The following is a 22,038-nucleotide window of genomic DNA, read 5'->3' on the forward strand; positions in this document are numbered from 1 at the left end:
GCAAACGATAGTGGTTATAACATGCTATCCTGAGAGTTAAAGGGGTGTAATTACAAAATACATGGAGGAAGACCCACCACAGACTAAACACATTTTCCAGGGAGAGTATTGAGACACAGCACATTCTTGCTGCATGACCCAAGGAAGACACTTCAACTCTAGAATAAGCTTAAAAGCGGAGTTCCAGGCTTTTTATGTTTATTAAAAGTCAGCAGCTACAAAAAGTGTAGTTGCTGACTTTTAATAAAAAAAGACACCTGTTCCACGGTCCAGCGATGCGGCTGAACGGAGCGTCGCTCCTCTCCATTACCACTCTGGGCACCCGGCCGTGACAGCTTTCGGCTTCACGGCCAGGCACGAACGACACATGCGCGGGTTACACTGCACTCCTGGAACCTGTCACGTGTCCCAGGAGATTGCCTAAGGCAAAAGGAGGAGTCACCTGGGCAGAAGGAGAAAGTGGGACAGGAAGTCCCCCCCCCCCCCCCAAAAAAAAAAATATTATATATATATATATATATTACATGCCAAATGTGGCATGCAAGGGGATGTGGGGTGCTTAAAGCAGAAGTTCCATTTTTGGGTGGAACTCGCTTTAAGGCCCGTTTCACTCTTGTGCGACTTTGGACATAAGACTCGTATGACAAGTCCCTGTACTACTTTGGTCTGACTTTGATATGAGTTAAGGTCCAGAGACCTCAAGTTTAAACAGACATTCCCTGAAATCGCATCAAAATCACGCAACTTTCAAGTTACAGCAGTGTGAAAGGGGCCTTAAAGAAACCTGGGCTAAAACTCATGGAGTATCATTACTGATTTTTGGTTGTCTTCCTTCCTTGCTCCAAGTCAGTGACTCAGACAGCAATGTAACGATCTCTAGTAGAAGGAAAGGGTAACAATGGCAACTTAACCACTTTCAGACCGGACCATTTTGCTGGTAAATGACCAGAGGTCTTTTTACACTTTGGCACTGCGCTGCTTTAACTGGTAATTGCGCGGTCATGCAATGTTGTACCCAAACAAAATTTGCGTCCTTTTCTTCCCACAAATAGAGCTTTCTTTTGATGGTATTTGATTGCCTCTGCGATTTTTATTTTTTGCGATATAAACGTAAAAAGACCGCAAATTTTGAAAAAAAATGATATTTTCTACTTTTTGTTATTAGAAAAATCCAATAAACTCAATTTTAGTCATACATTTAGGACAAAATGTATTCAGCCACATGTCTTTGGTAAAAAAAAAGTCAATAATTGTATATTTATTGGTTTGCGCAAAAGTTGTCACATCTACAAACTAAGGTACGTTTTCTGGAATTTACGCAGCTTTTAGTTTACGACTGCCTATCTCATTTCTTGAGGTGCTAAAATGACAGGGCAGTACAAAACCCCCCCAAATGACCCCATTTTGGAAAGTAGACCCCCTAAGGAAATTGATAAGAGGCATGTTGAGCCCATTGAATATTTTATTTTTTTGCCTCAAGCGATTGAATAATGACAAAAAAAAATTTTTTTTTTTTTTTTACACAAAGTTGTCACTAAATGATATATTGCTCACACATGCTATGGGCGTATGTGAAATGACACCCCAAAATAAATTCTGCTGCTTCTCCTGAGTACGGGGATACCACATATGTGGGACTTTTTGGGAGCCTAGCCGCGTACAGGGCCCCGAAAACCAAGCACCGCCTTCAGGCTTTCTAAGGGCGTCAATTTTTGATTTCACGCCTCACTACCTATTACAGTTTTGAAGGCCATAAAATGCCAAGATGGCACAAAACCCCCACAAATGACCCCATTTTAGAAAGTAGACACCCCAAGCTATTTGCTGAGAGGCATGTTGAGTCCATGGAATATTTTATATTTTGCCACAAGTTGCGGGAAAATTACAAACTTTTTTTTTTTTTTTTTTTTTTTCACAAAGTTGTCACTAAATGATATATTGCTCATGCATGCCATGGGCATATGTGAAATGACACCCCAAAATAAATTCTGCTGCTTCTCCTGAGTACGGGGATACCACATATGTGGGACTTTTTGGGAGCCTAGCCGCGTACGGGGCCCCGAAAACCAAGCACCGCCTTCAGGCTTTCTAAGGGCGTAATTTTTTGAGTTCACTTCTCACTACCTATTACAGTTTTGAAGGCCATAAAATGCCAAGATGGCACAAAACCCCCACAAATGACCCCATTTTAGAAAGTAGACACCCCAAGCTATTTGCTGAGAGGCATGTTGAGTCCATGGAATATTTTATATTTTGCCACAAGTTGCGGGAAAATTACAAACTTTTTTTTTTTTTCACAAAGTTGTCACTAAATGATATATTGCTCACGCATGCCATGGGCATATGTGAAATGACACCCCAAAATAAATTCTGCTGCTTCTCCTGAGTACGGGGATACCACATATGTGGGACTTTTTGGGAGCCTAGCCGCGTACGGGGCCCCAAAAACCAAGCACCGCCTTCAGGCTTTCTAAGGGCGTTACAGTTTTGAAGGCCATAAAATGCCAAGATGGCACAAACCCCCCCCCCCCAAATGACCCCATTTTAGAAAGTAGACACCCCTAAATTTAGGGGTACACTAGTGAGACTAGGTAATAAATGGCGGGTGCCCTGAAACTATAAAAAAATAACTAACCAACCAGCGTCACCTGTAACAGTTATATGGTGATCACTGGTGAAAGGGTTAACTAGGGGGCAATCAGGGGGCTTTATGCGGTAGTATATGGGGGTCCCTGGCGCTATAAAAAGCTGCGGCGAACCTAAATACCTACCTGCCTAACTAGCGTCACCTGTGACACTAATACAGCGATCAGAAAAACGATCGCTTATTAGGCTGGGTTCACACTGGAGCGATGCGGGAACGCCACGAATGCGCGGCGGGTTCCCGCATCGCATGCCTCCCGGCGGCAGTTCACACTGCCCTATGCGAACTGCTGGGAGTGTCAGTGAAATGTTAATGACACCCCCAGATCAGTTCGCATATCGCAGTGCGATCTGCAAACTTGGATCGCATGGTGTGAACACCCATGCGATCCGATTCTGCTGCGGACCAAAAAAAGGGTCCCGTGCGAGTTTGCGGCGGGTGCGACACGAATTCAGCCATACTATCTGTATAGCTGAACTCGAATCGCACAGAGATCGGATGTGATTTGCACTGCAGTGCGGTGCGAATCACATCCGTTCTCATAAACCGCTGCAATGTGAACCCAGCCTTAGTGACACTGGCGACGGGGGGTGATCACGGGGTTAAACCTTTATTGGGGGGGGTTAGGGGGGTACCTTAGAACTAAAGGGGGCTAACCCTAACTGCCCTAACAGTTATTAGTCACAAATGACACCTGCCGGGTGATCAGGGGGTTAAACCTTTATTAGGTAATAAATGGCGGGTGCCCTGAAACTATAAAAAAATAACTAACCAACCAGCGTCACCTGTAACAGTTATATGGTGATCACTGGTGAAAGGGTTAACTAGGGGGCAATCAGGGGGCTTTATGCGGTAGTATATGGGGGTCCCTAGCGCTATAAAAAGCTGCGGCGAACCTAAATACCTACCTGCCTAACTAGCGTCACCTGTGACACTAATACGGCGATCAGAAAAATGATCGCTTATTAGGCTGGGTTCACACTGGAGCGATGCGGAAACGCCGCGAATCCGCGGCGGGTTCCCGCATCGCATGCCTCCCGGCGGCAGTTCACACTGCCCTATGCGAACTGCTGGGAGTGTCAGTGAAATGTTACTGACACCCCCAGATCAGTTCGCATATCGCAGTGCGATCTGCAAACTCGGATCGCATGGTGTGAACACCCATGCGATCCGATTCTGCTGCGGGCCAAAAAAAGGGTCCCGTGCGAATTTGCGGCGGGTGCGGCGGGTGTGGCGGGTGCGGCGGGTGCGGCGAATGGCTGAACTCGAATCGCACAGAGATCGGATGTGATTTGCACTGCAGTGCGGTGCGAATCACATTCGTTCTCATAAACCGCTGCAATGTGAACCCAGCCTTAGTGACACTGGCGACGGGGGGTGATCACGGGGTTAAACCTTTATTGGGGGGGTTAGGGGGGTACATTAGAACTAAAGGGGGCTAACCCTAACTGCCCTAACAGTTATTACAGTCACAAATGACACCAATGCAAAAAAAAAAAAAAAAAAAAAAAAAATGACATTGGTGTCACTGTGACTGGGGGGCAGGGGTAATTGGGGGGGTGATCGGGGGGTAAAGGGGGGGTGTGAGTGTGCCTGGCATGTTCTACTGTGTGTGGGATGTGTTGGTGCAACTCACTGATCCGCTCTCCTCCGTGTCGGAACGGAAAATACCGACACGGAGGAGAGAATACATCACTTCCTCTCCTGTGTTTACATTACAGGAGAGGAAGTGATGTCACCGGGGATTTCCATTCGTCGGGAGCGATCGCGAGGGGGTGGCCATGAATGAATGGCCGTCCCCTCGTCCGGGATCGCTCCCGAACGAAAACCGACCGCCGCAGGCACCGGGCGGGGGCCCGATCGGGCCCCCGACCCGCGGGAGGCAAAGGACGTACATATATGTGCTTATGCCTGCCCGTGCCATTCTGATGACGTAGATCGGCGTGAGGCGGTCGGCAAGTGGTTAAATATTTCTCCCAGTGCAGGTTTTATCTAAAGAACAGCTGACTTTATCATCAAATGTACAATTCCTGCCTAAGAGAATGTTTCACAAGATGTTTGCTACTGCATTTATTACTCAGACAAACCTCCTATGTGTACCCATCTTATATAGGACGCCACGGACACCACACACACACACACAAAGACTATCAGTAAGAAAACAGTCTTGACAACCAGAAGCGAAGCGGAGGAAGACTGCATCTTATTAACCACTTTGTGCCCACGATATAGCCGGAAAGTGTCGGGAGGGTTTATATAGATGTCCTCCTGTTCTGGCGTGCAGTTGGCACACTCTGTGATCGCGAGTCCTTGGGACTCGGGTGATCACCGATAGAGGTAAAGGGCCAATAACAGCTGATCACAGAAGTTTACAGAAGGCGGTTATCAGTTTTTTTTTTTTTTTAACCCGACACGCAGTCAGCGTAAAGAAATGAAGAAAGCCGTTAACCAGCTTCTGTTAGAGGGCCATCGGCCCCTGATGGCTTTTACTTCCTGCGATGTCACTGCTGTCCCCTCTTCCACAAAGCGTCCATCTTTCTTCTGGTTATCATGGCTCCGGCACTGTGATTGGCCAGAGCCAAGATGACATCACATCGTGTGAGCCGTTGCTAGCGGCATGATCACTGTTAGCAACGGCACGCTCAGCAGTGCGCCGCTGTCTACGGCACATGTGCCGTAGACAGCGGTGCCTGTCTTTTGCAAATATCTCCTTAACCGTGTAGGTTTAGGAGATATTTCTTGCACCTACAGGTAAGCCTTAATCTAGGCTTACCTGTAGGTCAAAGTGGTCTGTAAGGGTTTACAACCACTTTAATGCCCATCAGTACTGCTAATCAGTGCCACCCATCAGTCCCCAACAGTGCCGCCTCATAAGTGAAGGAGAAAATTTACCCGTTTCCAAAATTTTATTATGAAAAATGTTGTGTTTTTTTTCCAAAATGTTTGGTCTTTTTTTGTTTGTTTAGCAAAAAATAAAAAACCCAGTGGTGATAAAATACCACCAAAAGAAAGCTCTGAGAAAAATAAAAAAAAATTTATAAACATTTCATATGGGTACAGTGTTGCAGGAAGTGATGTATTGCATTCTTTAGTTTCTGAGCATGCATGGTCTTGGTTACACCATTTTTTTTCTTACAAATACTATTACATGAAAATTGTTTGTTCTGTTATCTTGCATGACAAATTTTGTACTTGTCCCTTTGAATACTTTTGCATGAACTGTCGTGATCGGCTCTTGAAAGCTGTGTGCTAACGAATAGATTATCGGAAAACCCCTACAAAAGGTGTTTTTTTCCGTCCGATATTATGATCGCATGTACTAGGCATAACAGAACAGCTTGCACAGTATAATTTACAAATTACTATGGGGTGAATTTACATGATCCGCATTCATGCGTAAAAAGAAGTGCAACCCACTGGCAATTGTTGACCTCCTCAACATACCTGAAAAGGCAAACATTTGCCTTTTCAATCATTTAACAAAAATATAAATGGATATAATGAGGTACTGTGGAAAAAAGTACATACACCCTTGGCCCCAGAAGCTGCTGCTCAAACATTGGTTGGAAAAGGCAATATAAAGCCATAAAATAAAACGAGGAGGCCAATTCAAATGTGTTCTGGATAAGAACTTAACAGTACATTTATGGATGGTTCTTGGGATGCTTCACATTCATCAGCAAAATATTTTTGTTGGAAACATATGTTTAGGGCGTTAGCACATAAGACTTCAGGATTTCCAATCTGCTAAAGTAAAGCCGAAATCCAAGTGTGTGCCTTGGAAGAACATGGAACGCAGATCTTCTATGACACATAACGGAACATTTCCCTGCCATTATCTACTTACACAAACTAGAAACACGCAGAAAAGGGAAATATACTCACTGTGCTATGTAGTCAGGAGCAGTAAAGAGGTTGTACAAAAAGCACATCAATGTTCTCCAGGTTACTGTAACATTTGTAAGCAGATATGTATGTGTATAGCTCCAGGGGACGCTAGGTGGAGAAGACAAGGAGGTTGTCATGGAGAGGGCAGTTTATTTACTTTAGGGCTGAACAGGAACTGCGACAGCCAACTGGTCACAGCTTTCTCTTGGTATTCATCAACACAGGTGTGAACATAGTGGGCAAACACATGCCCTGGAGTAATAACAGTCTTCAACCCAGTTCATCAAGTATTATCTAGTCACATTTTTGCTGGGGAGACAATCTGGCCGATTTACTAAATTGAATTAAGCTTTTCCACTTGCAATACAATATTACTTCGATTAGTGAATTAGCAAAATAATTTCTGACGTGTGTCTTCCAATCATGAGCAAGCAAAATTCAATGTTTAAAAATATTTCAATTTGCACATGACTGGATATTGTTTTTAAGTTAAACTGCAAAGTGAGGATTTTTTATTTTTTTAAATCAGCCACAATCAGAGAAATGCTTAAAGCCCAAGTGCCGGTTTACACTAGTGCGATGCGAGAACCCTGCGAATCAACTGCAGGTTCCCAAATCTTTCCCGACATGCAAGCCAGTTCACACTGCCATATGCGAACTGCTGGGGAGTGTCATTATATACCTTAACGACACCCCCATTCCAGCTCGCATATTGCACTGCGAACTGACAGTTTGGACATGAATAGGATCGCATGCGTGAACACACATGCGATCCGATTCTGGTCCAAGCGGAAAAAAGGGTCCTGTGCGTGTTTGGACCGAATGCGGTGTGATATCATTATCAGCCATACTATCTGTATGGCTGACATCACACTGCACAGACAGCGCATGTAATTCGCAGCGCCACTGCTGTTCACATTACATGCGATGTCTGGCATCGCACAAGTGTGAAATGGCACTAAATGTACTTTATTTAAAAACACAAATGGCGTTAATTCCCATTAGTGTGATTTGTTTCTTGTGCTTCTTTTAGTCAAGTAGAAATCATCCATTCTCCAATGCCCCACTCCCTGAATTTTCCAGTGCAGTGAGAGTTAATAGAACGGAGGTGCTGACACAGGTTGTCATCAAGCATGCCCAACTATGCCCGCCCTTACCTCCATTCATAGAAGCTGTACTACAATTTCTATGAATGGATGGGGCGGAGATATCAATCCTCTGAAACGGGATCTCTGAATGGAGGACAAGCAGACATAGAAGCTGTAGTGTGGCTTCTATGAATGGAGGAGTTGGGCAGAAAAGGTAGGCACAGTCGGCCACTTTTGATGACAGCTCCTCAATTTTATTAATCCCTTCTGCACAGAAGATTTCTACTAGAAGACAGGAGCACAAGGGACACATGAAACTGGGGACCGGCTCACAGTATGTGCAGTCATCTCTTTTTCCTCATGGATGAATGCAGGCAACACAGACTTAGAAAACTATTGTTTTCTATACGTCTTTCCCATGTGTCATGTTCACACAAGAGCGCTGTATTTATCTGCATTCCAGAGATGTGCATAGGAACACACATAAATACGCATGAAGGCAATGCACTCTCGTCCGCAATAATTAGGTCATAGGAAATCTGCCTTTTAAGAAAAGAAGTATGCAGAAAAAAAAACGTATAAAAATGCATGGAAGTGCGCAAAAAAAAATGCACACAAATGTGCTGGAATATAATTTACTGCAGGTGCCATTTTTACGTGTTGTCCTGTAAATGGGCCCTGAGCCTAGGTTAACACCGATGCAGTGCGGAATTTGCAGCGGTTCCTGTGCGCTTCCCTCACTGCATCACAATCGTACGCCATTCATGCAAAATGCTGCAGGTGTCAATGATCAGTTAACTACACCCCAAAAATGGTTTGCAAAATGCAGTGCGATTGGCAGGATCGGATCGCATGGGTGTGAACACCCATGCAATCTGATTATGGACCAGCAAAAAATAAAAATAAAAGTGCATGCACCTTTGTCGTGCAGGATCAAGCAGGTTCCTTATTGCAGAAGAGACAGGATATGTCTGCAATAAAACAAAATGACCCACCTGATCACAATCTTCTATGGAATGTATATTGAGCGGCACAGCTTTATGTACATGCTCAGCACTGGTATGAATGAACCCATGTGCACATACGCATTAGTGAAGTCATTCCCCAGTCAGCCAAAGATCAAGCAACTGGAAGACGCTGGGGAGAAATCATCAGAGCCGGTGATGGAACATTGTTGCTGCCGCATCATTTGAGTGGAGGTATCTGTGGTGTTTAGTGCTACGTTAAACTTAGTCAGTGAAACTAGGCCCTCCAATCCTTTACAGCCAAGGAAGCTAGCCTCTTAAACTCTGATCTGTAGTTGCCATGGTGCTGCACATGCAATCAGTTATGACGACATCAGCCACTGATGGCTTGACAGCTCAGCTGAGAGCACAAGCAACTGTGGCAGTTGTCATTCATGGCATGCCTTGAACGTGACCGTTTTGGGAAACTTAAATCAATGGGTTAGTTCTGCTTTAAAGCGGGAGTCCGCCGTTTTTTTTTTTTTTTAAAGCCAGCAACTACAAATACTGCAGCTGCTGACTTTTAAAATGACACTTACCCGCCCAGCACGCCCGCGATGTCGGCACCCGAAGCCGATCTCTCGATAGTCTCTCGGGTGCTGCCGCCGCCATCTTGGGTATGGGAATCAGGAAGTGGAGCCTTGCGGCTTCATTTCCTGGTTCCCTACTGCGCATGCGCGAGTCGTACTGCACAATAAGGATGGTCCCCGCTGTCCCTGGGATCCGTGTGTTTCCCAGCAGGCAGCGGGCGACCTTCGGAAAGGGGCGTAGATTCTGCGGAAAGGGGCGTACCTTCTGCAGAATCTACGCCGGAAGTGGGTGCAGATACCTGTACTGTACAGGTACCTGCACCCCCCTGAAAGGTGCCAATTGTGGCGCCGGAGGGGGGGAGGGTTCCAATGAGCGGAAGGTCCACTTTAGGGTGGACCTCCGCTTTAAGTCTGACACTTTGGTTTCAGAGCTTATTCACAAGAAGTGTGGCGAGACTGTGCTGGGCAGCTATTTTCCAGCACAGTCCCACTGCAAGACAAGGCAAAAAGTGCCTTGTCCAAGAAAAAGTGGCTTCCCTGGAATATGTTCATATATTCAGAGGAAGGAAGATCTCTTTTAGATGAACTCCCACAACTGCTTTAATAATTCCCCCCTGCCTAACGAGTTTGCACCTTTACTGTCCTCCCCAATCCATACCCCCCTGTCTCTATCATTTGGGTGGCAGGCCATACTTATTTTTTTACAGAGCAGAGCAGTGCGAGCCAATCCATGGCCTCACACCATGCAGTGGCCAAAGTACTTAAAAATCACTATGATATTTCAAGAAGGTTTATAAAAAAAAAAAAATTTTTTTTTTTTTAAAGTGAACAGTGAGCCCATGATCAGTGCTAGTTATACTTTAAAAGAGGTCTGGATTTAAATTAAACAAAATTTATAATCACCTAGGTGCATGGAGAATCTGTCCCCTGCTGTCTCTGCAGTGAGAACAACACAGCTGATCATACAGTTCCCCCTCTGCTCTGAGAAGAGGGCTGTGACTGTCAGTCAGTGGCTCTCTGTTCTCCCCCCCCCCCCCCCCAGCACTCACTGAAGCGCTGGGCTGGCTCAGGATCTCAGCACTGTGAGGTTGAGCAAGGTGCTGGTCCAGGCTTCTGGGTGGATCCTGACAATATAGCTGGGATCTTTCCTGAGCCTGGACTGGATGAGTGACATCAGCCGACAGTGGACTTTAGCCCAATGTCAGCTGAAAAAAGGTCACAGGAGTGCAGAAAGAACACACTCCAGTAATCCATAGGAGAAGTACATAAAAGACAGGTGTAATGTAGGCCTCATTCACTCAGGGCAATTACAGCCACGCACTGTGTAGGGTCATGTTTTACCAGCACAGGTATGAACAGGTGTTGCGGGCATCCCTGTGCCAGCAGTCCCATTGTTGTCTGTGTGGGTGCTCGGCAACACTCCCAGGGTGATAATCAGGATCACGCACCTACATGGATGTTATTAGGACTGCTGTGTCCCAATAGACACAAATGGGGATACCGGTGCAGGGGATGCAAGGAAAACCTGTGAACCCCCATAAGACCCCACCCTGCACAGGGCACAGATGCACTCTCTCCATAAGACCCCACCCAGCACAGGGCACAGATGCACTCTCTCCATAAGACCCCACCCCGCACAGGGCACGGATGCAATCTCCCCACCCCGCACAGGGCACGGATGCAATCTCCCCACCCCGCACAGGGCACGGATGCAATCTCCCCACCCCGCACAGGGCACGGATGCAATCTCCCCACCCCGCACAGGGCACGGATGCAATCTCCCCACCCCGCACAGGGCACGTTTGTAATCTCTCCATAAAACCCCACCCAGCACAGGGCACAAATGTAATCTCTCCATAAGACCCCACCCAGCACAGGGTACAGATGTAATCTCTCCATAAGACCCCACCCAGCACAGGGCACTGATGTAATCTCTCCACCCTGCACAGGGCATGGATGTAATCTCTTCATAAAACACCACCCAGCACAGATGTAATCTCTCCATAAAACACCACCCTGCACAGGGCATGGATGTAAACTCTCCATCTGAAATCGGCCTTGGTGCCAGTAGCTCCTGGTGCTGCATACTGCTAGCCATATATATTAATGGGTGAAGGGGGCTGTTCACTGATATGCTACAGATTGCCCCCACAGAGAGACTGGCCAACCATAGAATGACCCCACAGGCTCAATGCCCAGCCTGCCAGCCACTGGGAAACTGTCTCTACACTGGGCAGCCATAGAGATTGCCCCTATGCCCCCACACATAGACTGACCAGGAGGCACACGAGAAGAGAGGCTGATAGCACAGCACTAGTTACTACCTTGTACGAATTGAAGAAGCGAAGTCAGGTGTGGGCGGTGCCTGGTGAGCGCTGGGTAAGCCGACAGTACAGCAGTGTGTTTATCCCGGAAGACAACTCCCGCGACGCCCGGCGTATCGGGCGTGGCTTTCCATCTACATGCCCGATGTGCGCCGTGACGTCAGCACGCAAGCGTGCACCAGGACACACCCCCGGCAGTTTAGCATTCGGCCGTCTCCCAGACGACGGGCGGGCAAACTTCTTCCTGTCACAGACTTGTGTTATTAACCGCCCGAGAATGTCTGCGGCCGACGAGGACACCGAGCTGAGGGATCTGCTGATCCACACGCTGGAGAACAATGGCGTGCTGAACAAGATCAAAGCGGAGCTTGCGAGCGTCGGTGTTCATGGCTCTGGAGGAGCAGGAGCGGGCGGACAACAAGCCGGCCCTGGTCAATGAGAGGCTCCGGCAGTTCCTGAACAGCAGAGAGGGCCGCCTGGTAGCCGGCCTAGTCACTGACTTCCTGCAGCACTTCCACCTGGACTTCACCCTGGCCGTGCTCCAGCCTGAAGCCAACCTGCCCAGCACACCTAACGATCGGGCTGAGGTGGCAGGAGAGCTGGGCCTGCCCGAGGCCGAGAAGGGAGGCCCGTTACTTCTAGAGCTGATCAGGAGCTTCCAGGGTAGGCAGAACGGGCTGCCCGAGCAGGAGCTGCCCCCCGGACACCTGGCAGAGGTACAGGCCAAGTTTGAGCTGTATGATCGGGACAAGAACGGGGAGATGAGCAGAGAGAAGCTGAGGGAGTTATTCGGGGAGCTCTTCCCTCACTCCAACAGGGACATGCTGGACAGGTACATCAGCGATGAGTATAAAGATCGCATAGAGCTGCACCACTTTCTAGCCATGTACAGGCGCCTATTCAACCGCTGTAGGCCTGTGGAGGTTTCTGAGATCCCATACCCCTCCTCCACCAAACTGCACCCCCATATTAGGACAGACAACTCTCCCTTCATGGACAACCACCTTCTGAAGCCACAACCCACAGCAGATGAGCGCCAGCTACAAGAAAGCGAGGGCCTCAAACTGGATGAAGATGACCTGGAAGGAGATTCCTTCTATGATGACCCCCTTCCTAAACCAGAGAAGACCTATGGCTGGAAAGAGGAGACCAGCAAGCCTCACCAGAGTCTTTCAGCCCTCCTTAATTCGCAGTCTCACAAATCTGAGCCCAGCTCCCGTTCAGAAGCACCCAATACTCCACACAAGGACCTCAGATCGGCTTCTGAGAAAATGGCTTCCCTTGAATTGGGAGCGGGGAATGAGGATGAGTACGCCGATGACTTTAACAGCACTAGTCAACGCTCCGATAAAAGTGAGCTCAGCATTGGTGAGGATCTAGAAGAAGAATTGTCTGTTGATGACCTCACTGGCAGTGACCATAAACTAGAGGACTTCACCTTAGACAATTCTATATCTCATATAAGTGATGTTGCCGATTACCTGGAAGAGGTTTCATGACAAATGTACCATTTTCTGCATTTATCTCAAACGTTTTTTTATTTAATTTTTTTTAGTGCCGAATAAACCACCATCAGACTGAACATTTAGGAATATGAACAATAACGTTTTTTAATAATTGTCACCTACTTGCTTGCAGCTTGTCTTAAAAGAAACTTATTGAGAGAAGAATTTTGTCAGTCCTTGATAATTTCCTTCTAAAATGCTGTTTGCTGTGCTACTTCTGTAATTTAAACACAGTCTAAGCCAGAAAAGTAAGAGTTCCAGACAAGAACTTGTTCCAGGTCAGTAACAAAGGGCATCAAAGCATTACGAAAAGAGGAGAGAACAAGAAGTTGGGCCTTTAAATGAGGCAATGAATGGGTGAATTCATCTGCCTCCATCCCTTATGTGTATAAACTGGAAAGAGGGAGGGAGGAGGGACTTTATATGAAGCATTATATTACCATTCAACCCCAGCCGTATGCTACACCATTGCAATTATGTGATTCTAAAATTCAATAACGTAACTTTATCATCAATTTTTGCCTCCATTAATATTAATATATAATATTATCCCTATTATGAATTGGAACTTTTAATTATTATACATAAATCTAACTATTGTGAATTATGTACAATAAACTATTAAGGTGATGATATTGTCTACCACGTTATCTTTAATCATATAATGCATATTCCTGTGGAATTACCACCATGTGATTGCATACCTCAATACCTAGCCGGGCTCCATATAAAGTCCCACCCAGCCCCCCCCCCCCCCCCTCTTTTCTAGTTTGGACACTGCATCAGCATGACAGCCAAGCACCTTGCATTTTCAGAAACAGATGCCAACAGTAGCACACTACATTTTAAGAGCACAATCCATTTTTTAAAAAAAAGCCTGCACCAAGAACAAAGCAAAAATACTAAATTCTGGACTCTCCCAAAAAAAGGTCTATACAAGCACAGCTTTACTAAAAGTACGTATTAGTACAAGTATAGGGCTTTGCCCTATCAACAGCACTGGGTCAAGTGGTAAACACTGCATTGTTTTGGCAGGGGAGAATATACATATGCCAAAGTGTATTTTTTTTTCACCAGGCTGCAGTAGCAGACTGTGGTAGCAAGTAGAACTTCCTAATGTCAGACAAACTTATTGTGCATGTTTATCATTGCTCAGTGCAGGGTTGATTTCAGCTATACAGGAACTATCCCAGTGAGTTGCATACTTGGTTTGCATGGTCACCGACATGCAAGACAAGTCTGCCGAAAAGGATCTTACTAAACAAGTATGTATACATAGATATACTATAGTAAATGGAAGTGCAGAAGCATCCAGCAGTACCACCACCTATTTAATATATCAGCAATACCAATGGGGCAAGGTTTGCCCATATGATTGTTTTCCCCCATCAATCATGGTTATCTCATGTCTATGTCCAAGCTTAAAGTGGAATTCTGCAATCTCACTAATCTTAAAACTGCTCCCACTTGCTTCTTTTACTAACTAACCTGTATATAAGAAATGTATATACTTCATTTTCTGTCTGCTGCTCTCCAGTCACGTGAGTGGCTTCCCTCAGCTATCAGTGAGGCGGGTAGTGCTGACAACAGATGGCGAATAGTAAGCCTATGGCTATGTAGTTCTGGCTCACTCAGTAATTCCAACCATTGCTGGAGTGCTCTTCACTCTCCCCTGTAGCCGGTGAGGCCGACACAAGAGAGATCATGTGACCGGACCAGAGTATATGCATTCTTCTACAGGTTAATTAGTATTAGTTTTAAGATTAGAGATATTCTGGAATTCTACTTTAAAATAATTCAGTGAAGACAGCTGAAAACACTTTTTTGAAAGTCCTGGCACCAAGTCGCAACATAGAACTTTTCCTGCATAGCCGTTAAGATAAAGCAATTTAAAGCCTTGCACATGGTTTTTCCTTCTCCAAATCTGACAGCTGTATAGCCAACAATTATCAGTTACCAAGTGATCCGATTTTTTTTTTTTTTATGTTTCTTAACTATTAAGCCTCATGCACACGAGACGCAGTTAAACGCGCGTTCAGATGCAGTTGGACAGTTTTTTCAACTGCACCTGAACTCATTCAATGTTATCCTATGTGTCCATGCACACAGTCTCGTTTTTTTCCGTTTATATGCAGTTGCGTTTAATCTCGTTTTTCCAGAAGCAAAAAAATGCGTTCAGAAACAAAAATTTCTGCGTTTCAGACGCAAAACGCGGCAAAACGCCGCTACCACGTTTAGCCGCGTTTGCGTTTATATGCGTTTTTAAAGGTGACCTTTTTTTTTACATTAAAAATCTCAAAAATGATTGCAAATGATGAAAAACCATTAGAAAAATATTTTAAACAATTGCAATTGCAAGTGGACAATCCACAACTTGTGGCAAGTGACGTGGCAAGTGGACAATCCACAACTTGTGGCAAGTGACATGGCAGGTGGCAAGTGATGTGGCAAGTGGACAATCCACAACTTGTGGCAAGTGACGTGGCAGGTGAAGTGGCAAGTGACGTGGAAAGTGGACAATAGACAACTTGTGGCAGGTGACGTGGCAAGTGACCTGGCAGGTGACGCGGCAAGTGACTTGGCAGGTGACGTGGCAAGTGGAAAATCAACAACTTGTGGCAGGTGACTGGCATGTGACGTGGCAAGTGGACAATAGACAACTTGTGGCAAGTGACCTGGCAGGTGACGCGGCAAGTGACTTGGCAGGTGACGTGGCAAGTGGAAAATCAACAACTTGTGGCAGGTGACTGGCATGTGACGTGGCAAGTGGACAATCCATAACTTGTGGCAGGTGACGTGGCAAGTGACGTGGCAAGTGGACAATCCACTTGTGGCAGGGGACGTGGCAAGTGGACAATCCACTTGTGGAAGGTGATGTGGCAAGTGACGTGGCGAGTGGACAATCCACAACTTGTGTCAGGTGACGTGGCAAGTGGACAATCCACAACTTGTGGCAGGTGATGGGGCAAGTGATGTGGCAAGTGGACAATCCACTTGTGGCAGGGGATGTGGCAAGTGACGTGGCGAGTGGACAATACACAACTTGTGTCAGGTGACGTGGCAAGTGGACAATCCACAACTTGTGGCAGGTGATGTGGCAAGTGATGTGGCAAGTGGACAATCCACTTGTGGCAGGTGACGTGGCAGGGGACGTGGCAAGGGACGTGGCAAGTGGACAATCCACAACTTGTGGCAGGTGATGTGGCTGGTGACGTGGCAAGTGGACAATCCACATCTTGTGGCAGGTGACGTGGAAAGTGGTGTGGCAAGTGGACAATCCACAACTTGTGGCAGGTGATGTGGCTGGTGACGTGGTAAGTGGACAATCCACAACTTGTGGCAGATGGCATGGCAGGTGACGTGGAAAGTGGACAATCCACATCTTGTGGCAAGTGACGTGGCAGGTGATGTGGCAAGTGACGTGGCAAGTGGACAATCCACAACTTGTGGCAGGTGATGTGGCAAGTGATGTGGCAGGTGATGTGACAAGTGGACAATCCACATCTTGTGGCAGCTGACGTGGCAGGTGACGTGGCAGGTGACGTGGCAAGTGACATGGCAAGTGGACAATCCACATCTCGTGGCAAGTGATGTGGCAAGTGGACAATCCACAACTTGTGGCAGGTGATGTGGCAAGTGACGTGGCAGCTGACGTGGCAAGTGGACAATCCAAAACTTGTGGCAGGTGACGTGGCAAGTGACGTGGCAGGTGACGTGGCAAGTGATGTGGCAAGTGGACAATCCACAGCTTGTGGCAAGTGACGTGGCAAGTGGACAATCCACAACTTGTGGCAGGTGACGTGGCAGGTGAAGTGGCAAGTGACGCGGCAAGTAGACAATCCACAACTTGTGGCAGGTGATGTGGCAAGTGACGTGGCAGGTGATGTGGCAAGTCACGTGGCAAGTGGACAATCCACAACTTGTGGCAGGTGATGTGGCTGGTGACGTGTCAAGTGGACAATCCACAGCTTGTGGCAGGTGGCATGGCAGATGACGTGGAAAGTGGACAATCCACATCTCGTGGCAAGTGACGTGGCAGCTGACGTGGCAAGTGACGTGGCAAGTGGACAATCCAAAACTTGTGGCAGGTGACGTGGCAAGTGATGTGGCAGGTGACGTGGCAAGTGATGTGGCAAGTGGACAATCCACAGCTTGTGGCAAGTGACGTGGCGAGTGGACAATCCACAACTTGTGGCAGGTGACGTGGCAAGTGAACAATCCACAACTTGTGGCAGGTGACGTGGCAAGTGACGTGGCAGGTGATGTGGCAAGTGATGCGGCAAGTAGACAATCCACAACTTGTGGCAGGTGATGTGGCTGGTGACGTGGCAAGTGGACAATCCACAGCTTGTGGCAGGTGGCATGGCAGATGACGTGGAAAGTGGACAATCCACATCTCGTGGCAAGTGACGTGGCAGGTGATGTGGCAAGTGACGTGGCAAGTGGACAATCCACAATTTGTGGCAGGTGACGTGGCAGGTGATGTGGCAAGTAGACAATCCCCAACTTGTGGCAAGTGACGTGGCAAGTGGACAATCCACAACTTGTGGCAGGTGCCGTGGCAAGTGACACGGCAAATGCAAGTGTACAACTGCTCTCTATGCTGCTGCTGCTCACTCTGATCAAAATAGCAGAAATAGTTAAAAAAAATGCTTTGAGAGCTTGGGGAGGGTCTACATGATGTTATCTTTATAAACGCGTCTAAACGCAAACGCTTCTAAACGCGACATGCAAACGCGGCAAAACGCGCGTTTCAGCTTTTTTTTAACAGAGGTTTCATCTGCGTCTCGTGTGCATGAGGCCTTACTCTTGGTTCTGAAAAGAACCTACTCAGATACTGGCTAATAAGTTGTTACTGTTAGGAGAGATCTCAGAGAATCTGATACATGGTATATTACAGAATGACCAATGTATACCTGAAATTGGATATCAAATTGCCATTCACAAATCCCCCTTCATGGCAATATCCTAAGTTTGCAATACCACGTTTAATGCAAGATACAGAGTTAGAAATGCCAACTGAGGAAAGGAAAGCGCCCTGAGGCGATTCAGTTCGTATAGGTAGCGCTATACAAGAACGACACCCATTTAAGTCAGGACATGAACATCACTTAAGTATTAAATGGACTTAGGTTAACAGAACAGCATGAGTCTAATTTAAGGCATTGAGCTCTTAGCAGCACTGAAGACAAACATTCTTTTTATTTTTATAAGGAACCAGGAGTGTTAAAGATCCATTCCAAAAAGAATTGCATATCCAGTAGGCTTCTTCTCATTGCTTCCTTAATAGCAGCATCTGTAGGAAAGGAATTATACATATTAAAATCAGCCTGTTCAATTACAGACTTTATGCTCAAGAAAACGATTCTTCATAGTAGATTTTAATCACAAAAAAGTATCATGACAAGGGCACATTTACACATGTGTTTTTCCATAGGCTTTCTAGGAAGAGGGGTCTGACTATCTTGACAGGGCATACAAGTCGCCTTTATACAATGTTTAACATATGGTACACCCTTGTTCTTAAAGCGGTAGTAAACCTGCACTTTTTTTTATTTTTTTTAAACTTGCAAGGCAAAGGCATACTGAGCTAGTATGCAGTGCATACTTGCTCATTATGAAATACTCACCTTAGAATGAGGCGCTGGTATCTCACCTGATCCACGCAGAGGGAGCTGACATGTTGCCTCGGCGTGTCTTCCGGGTATCCGGGCGGGCGGGCAGAAAAGTAAGAGTTCCAGACAGGAACTTGTTCTAGGTCAGTAACAAAGGGCATCAAAGCATTACGAAAAGAGGAGAGAACAAGAAGTTGGGCCTTTAAATGAGGCAATGAATGGGTGAATTCATCTGCCTCCATCCCTTATGTGTATAAACTGGAAAGAGGGAGGGAGGAGGGACTTTATATGAAGCATTATATTACCATTCAACCCCAGCCGTATGCTACACCATTGCAATCATGTGATTCTAAAATTCAATAACGTAACTTTATTGTTAGAAAAGTTTTTAATGTTTATTGTGTGACTATTAGAAAAACAATAGTCCTGAGACTGATTTGTTAAAAAGCTTACTTCTGAGCACATTATTGTATAACTCATTGTATTGTTTTGTCCTAATTAACTCCATAGTAAGTATGATGATTAGATTTAACTAAATATGATAGCCTAAGAATGCACGGAACATGTATAGCTTATAAAGTGCAAGCCTGTGCCATGACACGTTATTTATGTTCTTTCAGCCAATAGAAGCACGGAGATGTTATTCTTGTGGGATATGTGAGGGCGGAACACTTTCTTTTGTTGAGACTTTTTCTTCAGCTTTCGTCTTGTAAGCATGTCTCCCTGTTGTGGGCCACATCAGAAATAAATTTTCCTGCTTCTCAGAACACCTGATGTTTTTTTTACTGATCACAAGGGAATTTCCTAACATTTTTGGTCTTTCGAGCCGGGAGCAACACGCTGGTTTTCAGATCAGACGGCCCGACAACACTTCGGTGAGTATTGGACTTTGAAGTTCACCGAACCTTACAAGTCCCCCCAATCAATGTTATTTGGTGAAAAAGGGGCGGGGCCATAGATCTGAATTCCACTGTCTGTTTCCGAACCTTGTGTGATCCAGTCCAGGTGTTTGAGAGGTAAGATAATTTAAATTATTCTTTTTTTTTTTTTTTTTCTTTTTTTTTTTTTTTTTTTTTCTTTTGCCACATCAGCGAATCCTCAAGGAGACTAGAATCAACTTTACGTTCATCGCTGTCTCTTATTTATTTTCACATCATTGTAGCAGGTTTCTTTACTCCCACTTTTTTTTATTTATTTTTTTTGTAAGTTGGGATAAATCTTTTATAACTTTATTTCTTTATCGTTTAAAATATAACATATATTACGTCACCCCTCCTATTTTCTAATAATCTACCCTCTACCCAACTCGCCCCTCCCCCTCCCGCCCCGTGATGTCAGTAGTATTCCTCTTCTAAGCATCCTCCTCTAGATCCTATCTTTTTGGTCTTAGCTGTACTGCGTAGCTCCAGTTCTGTTTAAACTTTTTCCATCCTTTCCATTTTTTTGCAAATGCTATTCTTTCATCTTCATCATTCATGCCTATACTTTCACAATTAAATATTCCCTCCACCGCGTCTACCCATTCCCATATCGTTGGGCATTCGACCTCATACCATTTCCTGGGAATCAGTTTTTTTGCGGCATTTAGAAGATGTGGAATAATTGTATCCTGATATTGTTTAACTCCCCCCTCAGTCCCGTGAAAAAGCACTAGCCAGGGGTCCAGTTTTATAGTTGTTTGGGTTATTTCCTTTATCCTTTGAAGGATCTCCTCCCAATATGTCTTAATTTTTGCGCAACCCCACCATATGTGTGTCATTGTTCCTATGGCTTTACACCCCCGCCAGCACTCCGCCGTTCTTCCTTGTTGGTATTTCACCATTTTATCTGGTGTGTTGTACCACCGCGAGATGAGTTTGTAATTCATCTCGGCGGTCTTGTTGTCTATTGCCGAGCTATGTGTTATTTTCAGTATTTTATTTATCATCTCTTGATTTATTTGTGACCCTAATTCGTGCTCCCATTTTTTTATGTAAGGCGGTATCTCCCTCTGGCTGGCCAATATCAACAGTTTGTATAGCCTTGATATTATACCTTTACTCTGAACTGCCTTACAGAGTTTCTCTAACCCCGTAAATTCATTTTCCACTCTAGGTGGCTGGGGCAATCTTTGTATAAAGTGAGCCAGTTGGAGATATCGCCATCTATCATTCACCATAAATCCGGTGCGTACTAATTCTTCAAGTGAAATTAATTTCCCGTTTCTGATTATATCATTTAATAGTGCCCCTTCTTTTTTTATCCAGTTCCCCGCTATCTCTCTTTTACCTGGGGGAAAATACTCATTCTCCCTTAAAACTATCATCGGTGAGTTATAGTGTCCATTTAATCTTTTATATGCCCCATCCCACGTCTTAAGTGCCATCCGTGTCAACTCATTTGTAGCTATATCCAGTGCCCTATATTTTGGGGGACTCCACACTATCTCCCCGAGTCGTGCCTTGCTATATATACATTCAAGATTCACCCACCTTTTTTCATACCTTTTCCCCCTTACCCATTCGACTATTCTAGACAATAAGATTGCTTGGTAATAGTGGTACAAATCCGGAACTGCCAGCCCCCCTTTCCTTTTCTCCTGTTTTAATACCCTGTGGGAGATCCTAGGTTTTTTATTATTCCATATATATTTGCTCATTAGCGAATTTAATCTTAAAAAATAACTGGAGGGTATATTGATTGGCAACATCTGAAATTTATATAATATTTTGGGGAGGATGAACATTTTAAATACATTTATTCGGCCAAGCCAGGAAATGGATCCATTAGCTACCTTCCTAAGTTCCGCTTTAATTTCATTTAATAATGGGATGTAATTCAAGTGGAACATCTTATCCAGCGTTCGTGCTAGTTTTATTCCTAAGTATTTCAGTTCTTTTGCCCACTTAAATCTACATTTTCCCTGAATTATTTGTTCTTCCTGTTTGCTAACGTTTATATTAAGGATTTCCGATTTTGTTTGATTTATCTTAAAATTTGATATTTTACCATATTCGTCAAGGGCCTCTATAACTTTTATTAATGAACTTTGGGGGTTGCTGATGTAAAATAGCACATCATCTGCATATGCAGCAAGTTTGTGCTCCTCCTGTCCCACCATAATTCCCGTTATTTCTGGGTTATTTCTGATCGTCAAGAGTAGAGGTTCCAATGAGAGCACGAAAAGAAGGGGCGAGAGCGGACAGCCCTGTCTAGTTCCATTTTCCATCTCAAAGGGAGGGGAGGGCAACCCATTGATGTTTACAGTCGCAGTGGGATGTTGATACAAGGTTTTAATCCACTTGACCATCCTTGGGCCAATACCCATTTTTCCTATTGTCTGAAACATAAATCCCCAGTCCACCCTATCGAAAGCTTTTTGGGCATCTGTTGACAATAGTAAAGCCGGGGGTTCCGTCTTCTCCCTTTGAGATAGCAATAATAAGGTTCTAACCCCATTA

General features: G+C 45.4%; 3 protein-coding genes across 3 annotated transcripts in view; 2 read left to right on the forward strand and 1 right to left on the reverse strand.

Moving 5' to 3' along the window:
• Positions 1 to 11,632, reverse strand: part of LOC143989388 (ras-related protein Rab-23-like) — a 62,258-nt gene extending 50,626 nt beyond the window's left edge. The window contains exon 1 of the mRNA XM_077489508.1: positions 11,479 to 11,632. The gene's annotated coding sequence lies outside the window, so the exon portion shown is untranslated. The remainder of the gene's footprint in view (positions 1 to 11,478) is intronic.
• Positions 11,633 to 11,649: 17 nt separating this feature from the next.
• On the forward strand, positions 11,650 to 13,613 carry LOC143989390 (centrosomal protein 43-like). The gene is given in 2 exon segments (XM_077489509.1): positions 11,650 to 11,845; positions 11,847 to 13,613. Coding segments are annotated over 2 exon segments (1,221 nt in total). The 5' UTR covers positions 11,650 to 11,755; the 3' UTR covers positions 12,978 to 13,613.
• Positions 13,120 to 22,038, forward strand: part of LOC143989392 (DNA primase large subunit-like) — a 226,666-nt gene continuing 217,747 nt past the window's right edge. Inside the window, exon 1 of the mRNA XM_077489511.1 lies at positions 13,120 to 13,261. The gene's annotated coding sequence lies outside the window, so the exon portion shown is untranslated. The remainder of the gene's footprint in view (positions 13,262 to 22,038) is intronic.

This window comes from Lithobates pipiens, unplaced genomic scaffold (assembly GCF_037356315.1).
Source record: "Lithobates pipiens isolate NorthernLeopardFrog02 unplaced genomic scaffold, aLitPip1_a1.2 Scaffold_18, whole genome shotgun sequence".
In the NCBI taxonomy this organism is placed as follows: Eukaryota; Metazoa; Chordata; class Amphibia; order Anura; family Ranidae; genus Lithobates; species Lithobates pipiens.